The sequence below is a fragment of the Fukomys damarensis genome, unplaced genomic scaffold, assembly GCF_012274545.1.
Source record: "Fukomys damarensis isolate Sample0158 unplaced genomic scaffold, DMR_v1.0_HiC HiC_scaffold_7, whole genome shotgun sequence".
NCBI lineage: Eukaryota > Metazoa > Chordata > Mammalia > Rodentia > Bathyergidae > Fukomys > Fukomys damarensis.
In genome coordinates this window covers 39,908,050-39,921,693 of record NW_022900919.1, presented here as the reverse complement: position 1 = coordinate 39,921,693, position 13,644 = coordinate 39,908,050, and the positions used below count along the sequence as shown (strand labels likewise).

Sequence of the window (13,644 nt, the reverse complement as noted above, 5' to 3'; positions counted from 1 at the left end):
ATATGAAATGTATTTTATATACACATCTATAGCTATATAAAATCATAAGCTACTAGAAATTTTATATATGCACACATACATATTTCCATGCTATACACACATCTGTATATATGTAAAACATAATGTGTGTATACATATGTAATATACTGATGAAAAGTTTCAAATAATTTAAAGAATGCTTTTGTTAGTCATTAATCTTCCTGGTTGATCCCTGAATTTCAGGTCAAAGTCCTCAACCAAAGCTTCTGTAAATGGAAAGGGCTTAATACCTTTGGTATTAAGCTTAGATTCATTTTTTTCCTAGAATACATGAGTTTGTCTCCAATTCTTGGAAAAGTTCTCCACTAAGTGCGAATTAGGTAATTAAAATGCACTGATCAAACTTGAAATATCTCAAGGAAAGCAATTAAAGGGGGGATTGTGGGAATGTGCATATTAAGGAAGGGGGCACTGTGTGACTGTTCGGAGCAAATAAATTTATACAGTGCAGAGAAGCAAGTAGGATGTGTGACTGTTCAAATGAACTCTTATGAAAAGATCGCAGACTTTGGAATTCAAGAGGTCTGGATTGGAAGTGATTCTTGCACCTGCAGTGTACACGGTTCTAGACAAATTTCATTTATCTGAGTGTCTTTGCCTTTGTTTCTACGTCAGAGAAACACAGATTATAATAGCTACATGAAGAAGATAAAGAGGCAAAAGATGCTAGAGAAAATAAAGAAATAGAGCAAATACAGAAGGGAGGAAGAGATACAAAGAGATAAAAATTGGAAGATGGAAAGGACATTTATTTTAAATATAATGTAAAAATAAATCTTAAATATAAGATCTCTGCCTTCTTAAGATTGAATTAACCCTACGTGGCAAGTTCTCTTTAAATATCAACATTTAAATAATCCTGACTTGGTGAGAATAATTTGAAAATAGTTTAGCATCAAAATATTCCAAAGTTGCAGTAATATTTCAGGTGAAATTATGCGTCCCAATCTGTGACTATATACAGAAAGACAATCACAGTTGTGATGTAACAGCAACACTGATCTAGTAGGTATCTGCTTCGTGCCAAGAATAGTGCTTTTTATTTCAAATCCCTAATTGTCACAGCCTTTTTACTAACTCATCCTTCTTAAGATTTCTATAATTCTAAGCAAAAGGTGTAATTATTGTTTAATTGTTTTTAATTAAGTAACCATTCATTAGGAGTCACGTGTAGGTTTAAAAAGAAATCTATTATTAAATAAAATATATTAATGAAAAAGAAAACAATAAAGTAGATAAAGTGCCCTAGGTAAAAATTAGCTTACAATGACTTCTTAGGCAGCCAGTCAAAACGGGGGATTGATGCAGGGACAGGCTTTACAGGAAACCCGAAAAAGCCCAGATGGCTCCCATTTACATGTTTTCAGAGGAGGAGGGGAAAGGCAGCGAAGTTCTGCAAGTGTCATTCAGTTAACTAGGAGATTTTCAGTTCTGAGGACAGAAAAAAAGACAGGAAAGGATGGGGTCAAGAAGAAAAGGTGCAAAGAAAAAGAAATGAAGAGGAAATAGAAGATGAGGAAAGTTGAAAATGATGGAGAGAATTAAGAAGTAAAATGCACATAAGAAAGCATGAGGAGAGAAAGATGAAAATGAAGTACAGAAGTCACAATTAAAATAGATAAAAATCCTGTAAGAGTGCTCAGGTTTTCTTGTAATGACTGTCTCAGTTTTAATTCTTTTGTGTTTGTAGCAGAAGGAAACAGTTTCGGGAAAAGTCAAAGGACTTTAGGCAAGTTCAACTCTGCCCTATTCCACTGGGCAAGGCAGGACCTGGTTTTGATGGTGAACTGACCTCTGTTTGCCATGTAATTGTGACTTTTATGATGTAGTTAGAACATTGCATTGGGATTGGTCTGCCAGGTAGTTTTCTATTTTTGTGACAAGAACATTAATAAAACCAACAGTAACAAAAAAAAAAAAATAGGGCGTTTGTGAAAAGTGACCTTAGAGCGTTACCATAGTTGCTTTTGCTGTCAATGATTGAGGTAAAAATCAATGCTCAAAGCGGGAAAGGAATAACCAAAACTTTGGAATTAGAAAAATAATTTTGGTGATTATAAGTCTGATCATGACATAAAGCAGATTAATCTTCTGATTTAAAAGAAAGGCTTCCTAGGAGTGACACTATTGACATTTTTGACAGGATAAGTGAAGTTTGTAAGTGTGCAGCATTCCTTAGCTGCATTCCTCATCCCCCCAAGTTGTGACAATAAAAACAATGTCTCCATGTAATATCTGACTGTCTCCAGTAGGTAAAATTGCCCTCAGGACAGAACCACTGCTCTAGAAGTGCTGACTAAAGTTCACCATTTCATTATGGGAAGAAGAAAAAGTTACCTAGATTTAGACCAAGACACCATACATCTATATACCCTGGTTTAAGGGTTTTCCAAAAATATTTTCACATTTTATTCCTTTCTTGTGTATATGCATTTCATTGGGAGAAAATCTGTGGAGATGATATTGTAGCTCTTTCCCCAGTACACTGAAGAAAATACAGTCCAAACCCACAGAAGTTTAGTTTGGGCTCCCCAAGAGAAAGAGCCAAGGACAAGCATTTAAGTTCAGAAAGTGTCAGAAAATTTTAGATGGAGAAGCAAAAAGAGCAGTAAGGCAAACGTTAAAAGAATTATGTCTATCTAACAGGTTCATCACTGCATTGAATGGAAGTATCATCGGCCTTGGCAATTCTGAGGGTCAGTGTAAAACATGCATCTCAAAGTCATCCCAGGTGTGGATCAAGGGGCTGGAGTGTTTATATATCAGGGCCCGCCAGTCATCACATAGGGGCTGATCCCATGATGAGGTTGTAAGAGGCAATGTAATGGCTCCCCAAAGATAATCACATTCCAATGCCTACCACATGTGAAGATGCATCCTGCAAAGAATACACTTCACATAGTGACTGAGGTATGGACTTTGATAGGAAGAGATTACGTTGGATTTGTGTATGGGCCCAGTGTCATCAAAGGGTCCTTAGGAGTAAAAGAACAGAAGCAAGAGAACGAGATGCAGATGTGTAACAATGATGTTAGAGTCAGAGTCACAAGGTGAGGGAGATTTGACTGTCCACTCTCAGCTTTAAAGATGTACAGATAGGAGGGAACCACGAGCCAAGGAATATAGGCAGTCTCTTAAAAGGAGAAAAAGGCAAGAAAATGAATTCTTAGAGCCGCTAGGAAGGAATGCAGATCTGTTAACAATTTAACTTTATTTATTTATTTGTTTATTTTGGTACTAGGGATCAAACCCAGGACCTTGCGTTTGTGAGGCAGATGTGGTGCCACTGAGCTAAATACCCAGCCAACACCTTAATTTTAGCCCAGTGAAACACACTGATCACTCTGACCTTTAGTATTATATGTATGCATTATATGTATGTGTGTATGTATATATGTATGTGTGTATAAAATCAATACATGCATTTCTAAATATGTCTCTGAAATAAATGTGTATGCTTAAGCTCTTAAATGTGCGGTAATTTGTTTCACAAGCAGAAGCAGAAGGAAACGTATAGGGTTAATTACTTCTCTGGGTTTTCTGACCTGCTGTGTACTTGGATGTCTACTCTGATTCTGTGATTAGCAAGTTGGTTTGTCATATTGCAACCAGAGGAGTCAGAGGTGTTTGCAAGTTGGCTCCAAATGTGTCTACTGCACAACTTGTGGCCAAATTAAGTTTTAATGTTATAGGTCTTGACTCTCATTCTGTTACACCTGTGGTATTAAAGTCACAGAACCACTCATCTAAAAGAAGAGAAGCTTAGTTTATTTATTTTAAAAAAAATTTCATGTTTCGGTCATTGTCCTGTGATGGAAATCTATTATATTCCTGGTTGTTCAATAAAAGAAATTTGTTATGGAAACTAACTACTGTGTTGGAAGAATTTCACGAGCAAACACTGGAAGTCGAGGCAGCCTCCGGCATCTACTGCCACATATAGGTCTGGAGCAACAGCAGTGGGAGACGGTGACTCAGAATCCCAGGGAGGGCGCCACACAACAGAAGCTAGGACAGCTCTTGTGCACATCTGAGTTGTAATAATTAATTTACCACTTAAGACACACTCTGATGGAGGACAGCAATGATACGGTTTAGAACATTTTAAGAATGGGTCAATTTGTGATTAGTAGTTTAAGTATTCATTTTACCTCCTCAATGCTCCTAAAAGAGCATTGGAAAGAATTGCTTACTGCAGTTAAACTTTTTCCTTGTTTGACTCATAAAGCATGTGATCCTCATTCATGAACTCATTAACTCACTTATTAATGTTAGTGGCACATCGTTTTTTTACTAGCTTTTAGAGAAAATGCAGTAAAAAAAAAAAAAAAGAGAGAGAGAGAGATGAGGTCCTTCACCTTTTTAAGAAAGATGCAAAAGCCTGAGACAGGATGTGCTTGGACAATTCCAGGAAGAACTAAAAGTTCTTTGCTGCTTGAGCTGCGGTGTGTGGAAGGAAAGTGTGTAGGTAGTCATCATGCCTCTGCTTCAACCCTCCGGAGTGACTCCTTAGGAGGAGGACATCTTTGGAGATGAACACAAGAGACCGAGAGAGCAGTGCTCTGGGACATTATTTATTTTTCTAATTTACTTCTTGACCATCCCAGGCTGAGACACAGCATAATTTTGGTTTGGCCTCCTACCTGTTTACTTCTTTTCTATTGAGCTTGTGGGCTTCAACAATCTAAGATGGCACCTGTCTTCCCATCTAAGACTGGATGCACACTTTAGTTACATTCCCATAAGGGCAGATGGATCTTGGAGTAATATCTCTTCAGGGAGCTGGTTCCCATCAATATCTCAGCAGAAAACAGTCAGCATCCTTAAATGGGAAACTGTGAGTCTAAAAATAGGATTATTTACAAAGTTACAATGGGTTAAAGAAAACCAGTGGGGTGGTAACCATCTGGGGCTACTAACGCCTGCGGGGTGAGGAGTATTTACTACCCTTGCCTAAACTGGGAAGGGGAAGGAAAAGTTAGCAGAATATGAAAGATCTGTTGCTATAGTGCCTGTGTTCATGAGAAAAGGGCCACCCAACAGAGCGCAAAAACCAAAGCTGGAAATAAAGGAGCTGTGGGAAATACTGTGATTCCTCTCTATCCCCTCCCTGACTTTATGCCTCCTAGTGGGAAAACCTGTTCACTCCTTTGTGTCCTCCACGTAAGTGAGCTTTGGGCACACAGAGCAGAGAGGAGATGGTCACACAATGAGCGGGAAGGACAGAAGGAGAATATCTGAGATTCACGTCATAGTTATCTTGAGTAATACAAATTTTGCATTAACAGTATTTTGCATTGCAATCATTTTGATTTGTGATCCTTCAGAAATAACCCAGAATTAAGCTAAACTCTTTTTAAAAATGGAGAAAGATTTGCTATATAATTGAATGGCATAAGTGAAACTGCTTAGGTTAGGGCAGTGTCCCTAAATAAAAGATATGCAAGCACTTTGAAGGCCTTTATCTGCAAATAATTGCTTTGATAGTTTAAATAACCATAATCCATTTTTGAAAAGGAAATATTCCCCCAAAGACCTATCAATTCTTATTTGCGTACCCAAAATGAATGTAATAGAACTCTTACTTTAAAAAGTATTCTTTGAATGCACTTTGAACTCTCCGTTTAGCATCACCAAACCCAATCTGACCAAGCAGGGATTTTCTATAGTCACATGTTTGTTTCTGGTGTGTCCTTTATGAACATCACAACAGCTATTACATAAGCAAACTATAAAGGGTCTGATTTCTCACTTGATCTTGTATATTATTTCTTTTCCTTTGTGTTAGCTCTTCTGCACCTGTGTTTGAGTTAACTCTTGGCTCTGGGGATGTTTATAGGATGATTAGAATATTTAAAAAGCAGTGAGTAAACAGATCTCATAATTAGTTGATTGCCTGGGTAGCCAGACAGAAGAGATCATTGTATTGTTATAGGAGCTCAAAGCAAGCACCCCCTTTTGAGAACCTAATAAACTTCCACCTTCTCAGGCCTGACCTGGTCATTTGGTATCAGAGACCACGAGGTCATGCCTAGGATAAAAAGCTTTCTCTAGAACATTTGTTGGAGGTATTTTGTTTTGAATGGCTAAGAATTAAGCTGGGAGATTTAGTCATTGAGAGACAACTTGAGGAACAGATTGGGCGGATTGAGGAGGTGGCATTTTATTTTAAATGTCTACTGGGATGTGAAGTATTATTCTCCCGCCAACTAAGATAATAAGGAGGAAGAGGAGGAGAAGGGACAGGTAAAGGGAGAAGGTCAGAGAGACAGCCAGAAATTACTACAAATAGAGTCTTTGGTAAAAACATGTGTGTTTATTTCTTGACACTTTCCCATCACCATCTTAATGCTTTTTAGGCACTACAGTGTTTCTCAAACTTCCCTTATCATAGAACAACTACCTCCTTTATGATGGCTGAGTTTTCTGTCTTTGAAGTCCCTCCCTCCAGTTTGGTGGCTCAGACAGGCGCAAACACAAAACATTTGGCATGTAGTGGTAGCTCTGCCCATCCCTAGTTAATCTTGCAAGTCAGTCCCACATTTTAAAAACTGTGGGTTCAGTGAGTGAGTTTCTAAGATCCCTTTTCATTCTCACTTTGTGAAAATGTTTCAAGGCACTTATTGGCCTTTAGAAAAGCAGAACCATTTAATATAACTGAGAAAAAGACATTTGCTTAGTGTTTCACTTGACAATGTGAAGGATTTCCCAGTGGGACGCGGCTTGCAGCTGGGCATTTTTCTTTAAACCCTTAAGCTGGGAAGAACACAATTCTTGAAAAAAGCATTTGGGATGACCAAAAGTTGCAGTAGCATATTTTTTAAAACAGCAGCAAAAACTATTTTAGAAGCATTGGCTCGACTGTGTAAATAAATACTGACTCATTAAGTTATTGTAAGTGCTGCATTCAATATTTACAATGCTAAATTTAAAGGCATTCATTACCAGTGTGCAGCCTCAAAAGGAATGAGTCATTTATTTTATCACTTAAAAAAGACAAAATTTCTCCTACTAAAAGATAAGAACAACTACTAGTTAATTTTCATAGTCTAGTCAACACATTTTAATACAATTTTTAGTAATATACATTCAGTGAACAAAATTTGGACCAGGGAAAAAAGAGAATAGTTTATTAATTCTTTCATTTCATTGACATCGCTGTTTAATTTGGTGTATTTTTCTGTAATCTTCCTATTTATGTTTATAATTTTAAATATGAAGAATTAGTCTGTATGTGTTACCTGGAGTTTTAATGATGAATTATGAAATGTTTCAGGCCTCTAGAAAGGTACAGAAATAATGTAGCTTTCCTTGTGTGTTTATTACCTAGATTTCAGAGTTGCATTTTTGACATATTTATTTCAGACCTTTTGTTTTTGAAAAAAGTGCTATGAATAGAGCACTTATTCCTTTCTTTTCTTCCCTCTTGAAACTATTCTGTATTCCCAAGAGCATACAAATGCACAGTTCCATAATTTACAGTTTTTTCTTATGTTTTTTAAATCTGCATTATTCTCTCTAAAACTTGAATTTCTCATTCTTTAGAAAGTTTTCAATGTGATGTCTACGTTGATACAGATATATCTAGTTTGTCCATTTTTACTGTTTATATGGCCTTCTACTTATGGATTACTCAGGTATTTAACCTACAAGACACGATAAAAATAAATGATGATTATTTCAATTAAAAACTTGATTACAGTAAAAGATACACTGCTATTAAGACCCCTCGAAATACTCCTTGCTTTGAACACACTTACCTTGTCACTTTCTGAAGCAGTTCTGGAAGTCCTCTTCTTTGAGGTGTGATAAAAATATGGTCGATGCTATGCTCCGGCCCAGTGCCATACAATGGAAATGCAGTCTCATAAAAGCATTAGGATGTGTCCTCTTCCACTTTATTCACAAGATCTGGCACTGTGAGGCTCCTCGCTCTTTCCCAAAGTCAAAATAATCACGAAAGGCAAGGGTCTGAGTTGATTCAGGACACTGAGGCAGTGAACTAAAGATGCAATACTCAACACCCACAGTGAAAGGATGAGAGGTGCAGCCTGGCTCATGATTTCAGGGGATTCAGTCCATAGCAAGCTGGCTTCAAGGGAGAAACATCATGGCAGGAGGGCGTGGCAGAGCGAAGATGGAAGACAGAAAGCAGAGCAAGGGATCAGTGCCAGAGAGGAAGATGAGAAAGGTCAGATGCAGGACCCAAGGCCACAAGTTGTGATCCACCCAGGCACATCCAGAAGTGTGCTTTACTTATACCCTCAGAGGCTCCCAAGCTAATCAAGTTTAACCAATCAAGCTCAACCATAACAAGTCCTTTTTATGTCTCAGATATTTAGAAGTCAAAGCTCACATATCTTTCTGCTTTTCTTTCTTCTTCCTCCTCCTCTTCCTCCCCTCCCCCTCTTCTTTTTTTTTTTTCCTCCTTCTTTCTCCTCCTTTTCTTCATCCTCTTTTTTGGTTTTCTTTTCTTGCCATTTTCTTCCTGTTCCACATGCATCTTCTTTTTTTCTCAGTATCCCACATAAACACTCTCCTACTTACTTTCAATGAGGCAGTGTTGATGAGAGATGACAAGTAATGTTAGGCTGAGGTGAAGACTCCTGGTGTTTTTGGAATAATTTAGGCTTGAAATAAATTCACTTTCTATCCAGATGGGCTTGATACTGACCTTCCAAGTTCTGTTTCCACAACATGAAATGATAGTATGAGAATTATATTGGCCACAAGCTAGGCACCTTGTTGGCTGTATCTCATAGGATGTCTCATTGAACTAGTCCTCCTAGAGCAATCACAAAATAGGGAAACGAGTGGACAGAATTTCAGTGGTGGCTGCTCTGAAGGCAGGAGGTCAGAGGCAGACTTGGGGATCAAATAGGATGCTGAGATGGACAAGCAATGTAGAGGAAAACCCATGGCGGGAAGAGAGGCTAAACATTTTTGCAGAGGAAAAAGCTCCTCTAACCTAGTAGTTCTCAAGGCATGGTTGCATTCCTGAAGGAAGTGTGGGGACAAAAATATTGCAGCTCAACTACCACCTAGGGTAGCATTATGGTTTGCTTGAAGGAGTTAAGCAATTATTAGCAGGAAGAAAATGCTTTTTGGAACTGTTCATCCCATCCTAATGGTGGGTAACTGAGATTTCATTATACAAAAAGATTTCAACTGTTTCAATTTTCAAAGAAGGCATTGTTTGCAACAGCTGAATGTTCCTCACAGTTTAGGGTTTAATACCTTCAAGCATAAACACCTCTTTAAAAAATTTACCCATTATTTATGGGAATCATTCTAAAAATCTGTTTCACTACTCTGCTTTTTAAAGCAAAGCAAACTTGTGTAATTTAATCTTTTCTTTCCTGAATCAAAGAATCAGCATACATTTTAATTTTTACATCATGCCATAACACAGTGATGCTCTCAGGATCTATTAAAATGTAAACATCTGCCCTATTCTGTTCAAGTTCCTTGTCTGCATTTAATGTTTTATTCTGTTTTCTCTGTTGCTTGTATTTGTCTTCATGTGTGCTGTCAAACATGTTGCAAATATTTATAAAGCGAAAATAATTGGCCTCCAAGTAAAGGCCCAAGGAACTCTCCTTGTAGTTCAAACAACTTCAGTTAAAATGTGAGTCCCTAATATGTGACAGGTAGTGCACAGGATATAAAGATGCATACAACCTCCCTCCCCAAGGACCCCACATGCTGATGAGTTATAAATATTCCTGTGGATAATAGGCCTGTAATTTCTTCTATAAACTTTGACACACCTGTTTTCATGACTTGCCAAGTGGTCTTTCTCAATCCTGACTCTCAGCTGTATTTTTACTACTTGGAATTGATGAATAACTAAACTTCCAAGAGTTGATAAATTCCACTTATATATGAAGTAGTTGTTGCATAATTAGAAGGGGCAGGGAAAATGCTGAAAGGAGTCAGTGGCCATAAAGTGGTTTGAAGCACTCTGCAAGGCTTTACACTGGCAGGGTGTTTCAATGTCTAACTTTCGCAACAGAGAATCTTGGGCAGAATGTTTCCGTGAAACTGAACTTTAAATGCTACCTTCTGTTTTGGAGTCAAATACTAGATAATGTCACTGAGTATTGGAAAACCTTAGGCATTTGCAAACGGAAAGAGAAGGTGAAGAACAGCAATGTGGTACTGGAGAGCTATAGGACCCCCTGTGCTCCTGGTCAGAAAATAGGGAGGGAGGTGAGAGGCTGTCTCTTGGGGTGGGCAGCTATGGTGCCACCTTCTGCTTAGGAGTGAATTTGCATCCTTGGGTGAGACTGCACGTGGTGTTGGTGTCCTTTTGACATGAAAAAGGCGCCACGATCCATGCATATATTTTAGGCTTTATAAAGCTGCAGAAAAGAGAGCCCTGCAACTGGGGTGGAGCCCGGGGCTTTTTCTGGTTCTGAAAGTGTATTGTTTAGGAGGACTGAGAGCCCTCATCTGCCAAAAGAAGAGTTCACGGCGGATGTATTAGCTCCATGCTCCCGGACTGATGGAAAGTTAAAATGCTGAGCCAGGATGGGGAAAATGAAGCAGGACAGGAAAGCAAATGTTCCTCACACTGACTCTTCTTGGTTTTGGTGAATCTTTTCCAGTTCTAGCCCTGAAATCCCCATGATCTAGGAACACTATGAGTTCTAAGAATGTCAGGGTGACTGGTAACCCTAAACTCCCCAGCCCTCAAAATAAGTCTGAAATCTACGGTGCTTAGGCACACAGCCAGTAAGGTCAATATTCAGAATGCACATTCACTCCTAGGCAATAGGTATGGAAAATATTGGTTGGAAATTCTGGATATGAGAAACTCATATCATCATTCAAATATAAAAATATTGTCACTGGTTATTCACAGTAAAAATAAAATTTATGAATTTAATGAGATTATTGAGAAATTAACCCATAATGCTGCACAGACTGAAAAAAAACCAGTAAAATCTTAGAAGAAAGATTAATAGCAGATAAATTGAAAGGCCCTGAGCATATATAATTTTTTTTTAATGTTCAACAGGTTTTATTAGTATCTTGGGCTTCTGAAATTTTCTTCTACATATCCAGTTGATTTTCTAGTCAAGGGTTACCTGCATTGGCGCTGTCTCTGTCATCCTCTCCTTCTTCAGCCTCTTTTTCATCATCCTTGATCAACTCCAGCTGGTCATCTCCCCGATCTTCATCATCATCATCATCATCCTGTAGATCCCCCTCCTCAGCAGAGTCATCTGCAGCACCCTCAGACTCCATCTTCACATTAGTCTCATCTTTCTCCAGGGAGGTGCTGGTCTGCTCTTCTTCTGAGTTATCACTCTTCATCTCCACTTCTTGTTTGCTCTGTTCCTTTTCAATTTTCTCCAGGCTTTCCAGTAAAGAATCCACTTTTTGTTTTATCTGGGTCAGCTCCTTCTTAATGGCCTGAAGGTCATCACCTTTCAACTTTCCAGCCTTGGAAGAAGATCCCCGCTGTCCACTCGTAGAATTGAAGCCGCTTTTTGCCCCTTCGTGAGGTGTTTCCTGATACACGCTGGCGTTTTGAGGGTACTACAGCCCGAGCAATAGGAGGAGGAGGAGGAACACGTGCTGGGTAACTGTACATCCTGTCATAATAATCACGTTGAAAGTCATAGTCCAAGTCAAATGAGGAGCTGAGCAGAGGGGACGGAGAAGGGTGTTCTGGTACTGACCCGTACATCTCCGCGGCAGATCGTTTCACATCTGCTTTTCCTCTGTTCACTTTTGGCTCTGCAGCCAGATTAATATCTAAATCCTGGCCAGCAATCATTCTGCCATCCTCTCCCGCTACAGCAGCTCGGGCGTTTCTCTCATTAACATACTGGACAAAGGCAAAGCCTTTATGAACGGAGCAACCCACAATTTTGCCATACTTTGAGGAGATCGCCTCCACATCAGATTTCTTTACCACAAGCGTGTTGAGATTTCCAATGAACACACGGGAGTTCATGGAGGGAGGATCTGTCTTGTTGGTAACATTGCTAGCCATCGTGTTTGATGATAAAGTTGGCAACAAAGACAAAAACTGTAGCTGAAGATCAAAAAAAATCTCACAGAAGAGAGATAAGAGATTCGATTCCGAATCTCCTGCTCCCAGGTTCTATGAGAAGTAGACTGCTGCTCGAGGTCGTCAACGCGGCCTCAACCGCTCAGTCTTGGTCTCTTCACAAAATGGCCCCCCATATATAATTTTTAAAGAGGGGAGAGATATTGAGAGGAATTATTAAAATGAATCATCACTGATGTTTTCAATAATACTAAAAAGGTACGAGTCTTTAAGTGGAAAGTGAATACCAAGTACTGAAAGGATGAAATAAAATGAATTCAGAAAGATTAAAATCAAAGTTGCAGGGGCCGGGGATTTAGCTCAGTGGTTCGGTGGCCTGCCTTGCAAGCGCGAGGACCTGAGTTTAATCTCAGGTACCAAAAAAAAAAAAAAAAACCAAAAAAGTTGCAGAGCATCAAGGAAACACTGAAAAATTTGAAAAGTTACCAGAGAGAAAGAAGATGAGTTACTTGTAATGGAATGGTGACTAGGCTGATGGCCAGCATCTCAGCTTTCAAAATAGATGCTTCGGAATAATGGGGTAGTAGCTTTAAAGTGAAAAGGAAAGAAGTTAGAATTCGGTGTCGAGCTAACCTGTCACTTGTGTGTGATTATGAAATGAGCATATTTTCAAATTTAGAAAGAACAAGACAGTTTACCGATCACATTCTGTCCCTGAAGTTAGTAAGAGTGAATTTCAAAAGATCCTATCTGTAGATGTGCCCAAACTGGGTTTACCACTCAGGATCCTTCAATGAAGGTAATATCTAAGGAGAAGAATGTTCTAAAAAGCAATTGCAATTAAATTCATAGATTGTATCAGTTGTTGTTATTATTATTATTATTATTTTCACACCAGGGATTAAACTCAGGTCCTTAGGCAGACAGCAGCACCACTGAGCTAAATCCCCAGCCCCTGTATCAGTAATTATTATTGACTATAAGCAAAGTAGTGATTTTTTTAAACAAGGAGAACTAAAATTCTGGATAAAAACGTCAGGGGGAGGGTGGATTACAGACAAAACTGACTCAGTTGATTTTGCTAAACATGCTCGATAGTAAGCTTGTTCACATCTCAACTGTACTTTTTACTCAGGAAAGTCCTTTGAAACTGAAATGGTTGGCCATTTCCACTTTTTTTAAGCAGGGAAATTTGAGAAGAAGTAGATATTTTACCAATTTCTCTGCCGGTGAGAGTGGGAGAAGAAAGGGAAAGAAAAACAGGAATGGAAGATTTGAGACAACTTATAGATGCTCTGTGGCCTTCAAAAATGTGCTTTTGGGCTTTTATTTAAGATAGAATTCCTAGAAAGTTTGGCATATATATAAAACATATTTTAATATACAATTTTAATAATTTTATTATGTATTACTTGGCATTATCTACATGTCTTGTTCTTTAGCCTCAGTATGAATACTTGTGGATTGACTATAGTGCCTTCCTTCAAAGAACTTAAGAACAGAAATTTAGAAGAGCTAGCGGTCAACATCATGCTGGAAGGGATTCACTGAGAGCCAAAAGTGGCCGCAAGATGACTTCT

At 38.6% G+C, this 13,644-nt stretch overlaps 1 protein-coding gene across 1 annotated transcript; it reads right to left on the bottom strand.

The window, feature by feature from the left end:
* Positions 1-11,057: 11,057 nt before the first annotated feature.
* Positions 11,058-12,111, bottom strand: LOC104850521 (heterogeneous nuclear ribonucleoproteins C1/C2-like). The gene is given in 3 exon segments (XM_033761188.1): positions 11,058-11,538; positions 11,540-11,690; positions 11,730-12,111. Coding segments are annotated over 3 exon segments (885 nt in total). The 5' UTR covers positions 12,047-12,111; the 3' UTR covers positions 11,058-11,121.
* Positions 12,112-13,644: the final 1,533 nt, after the last annotated feature.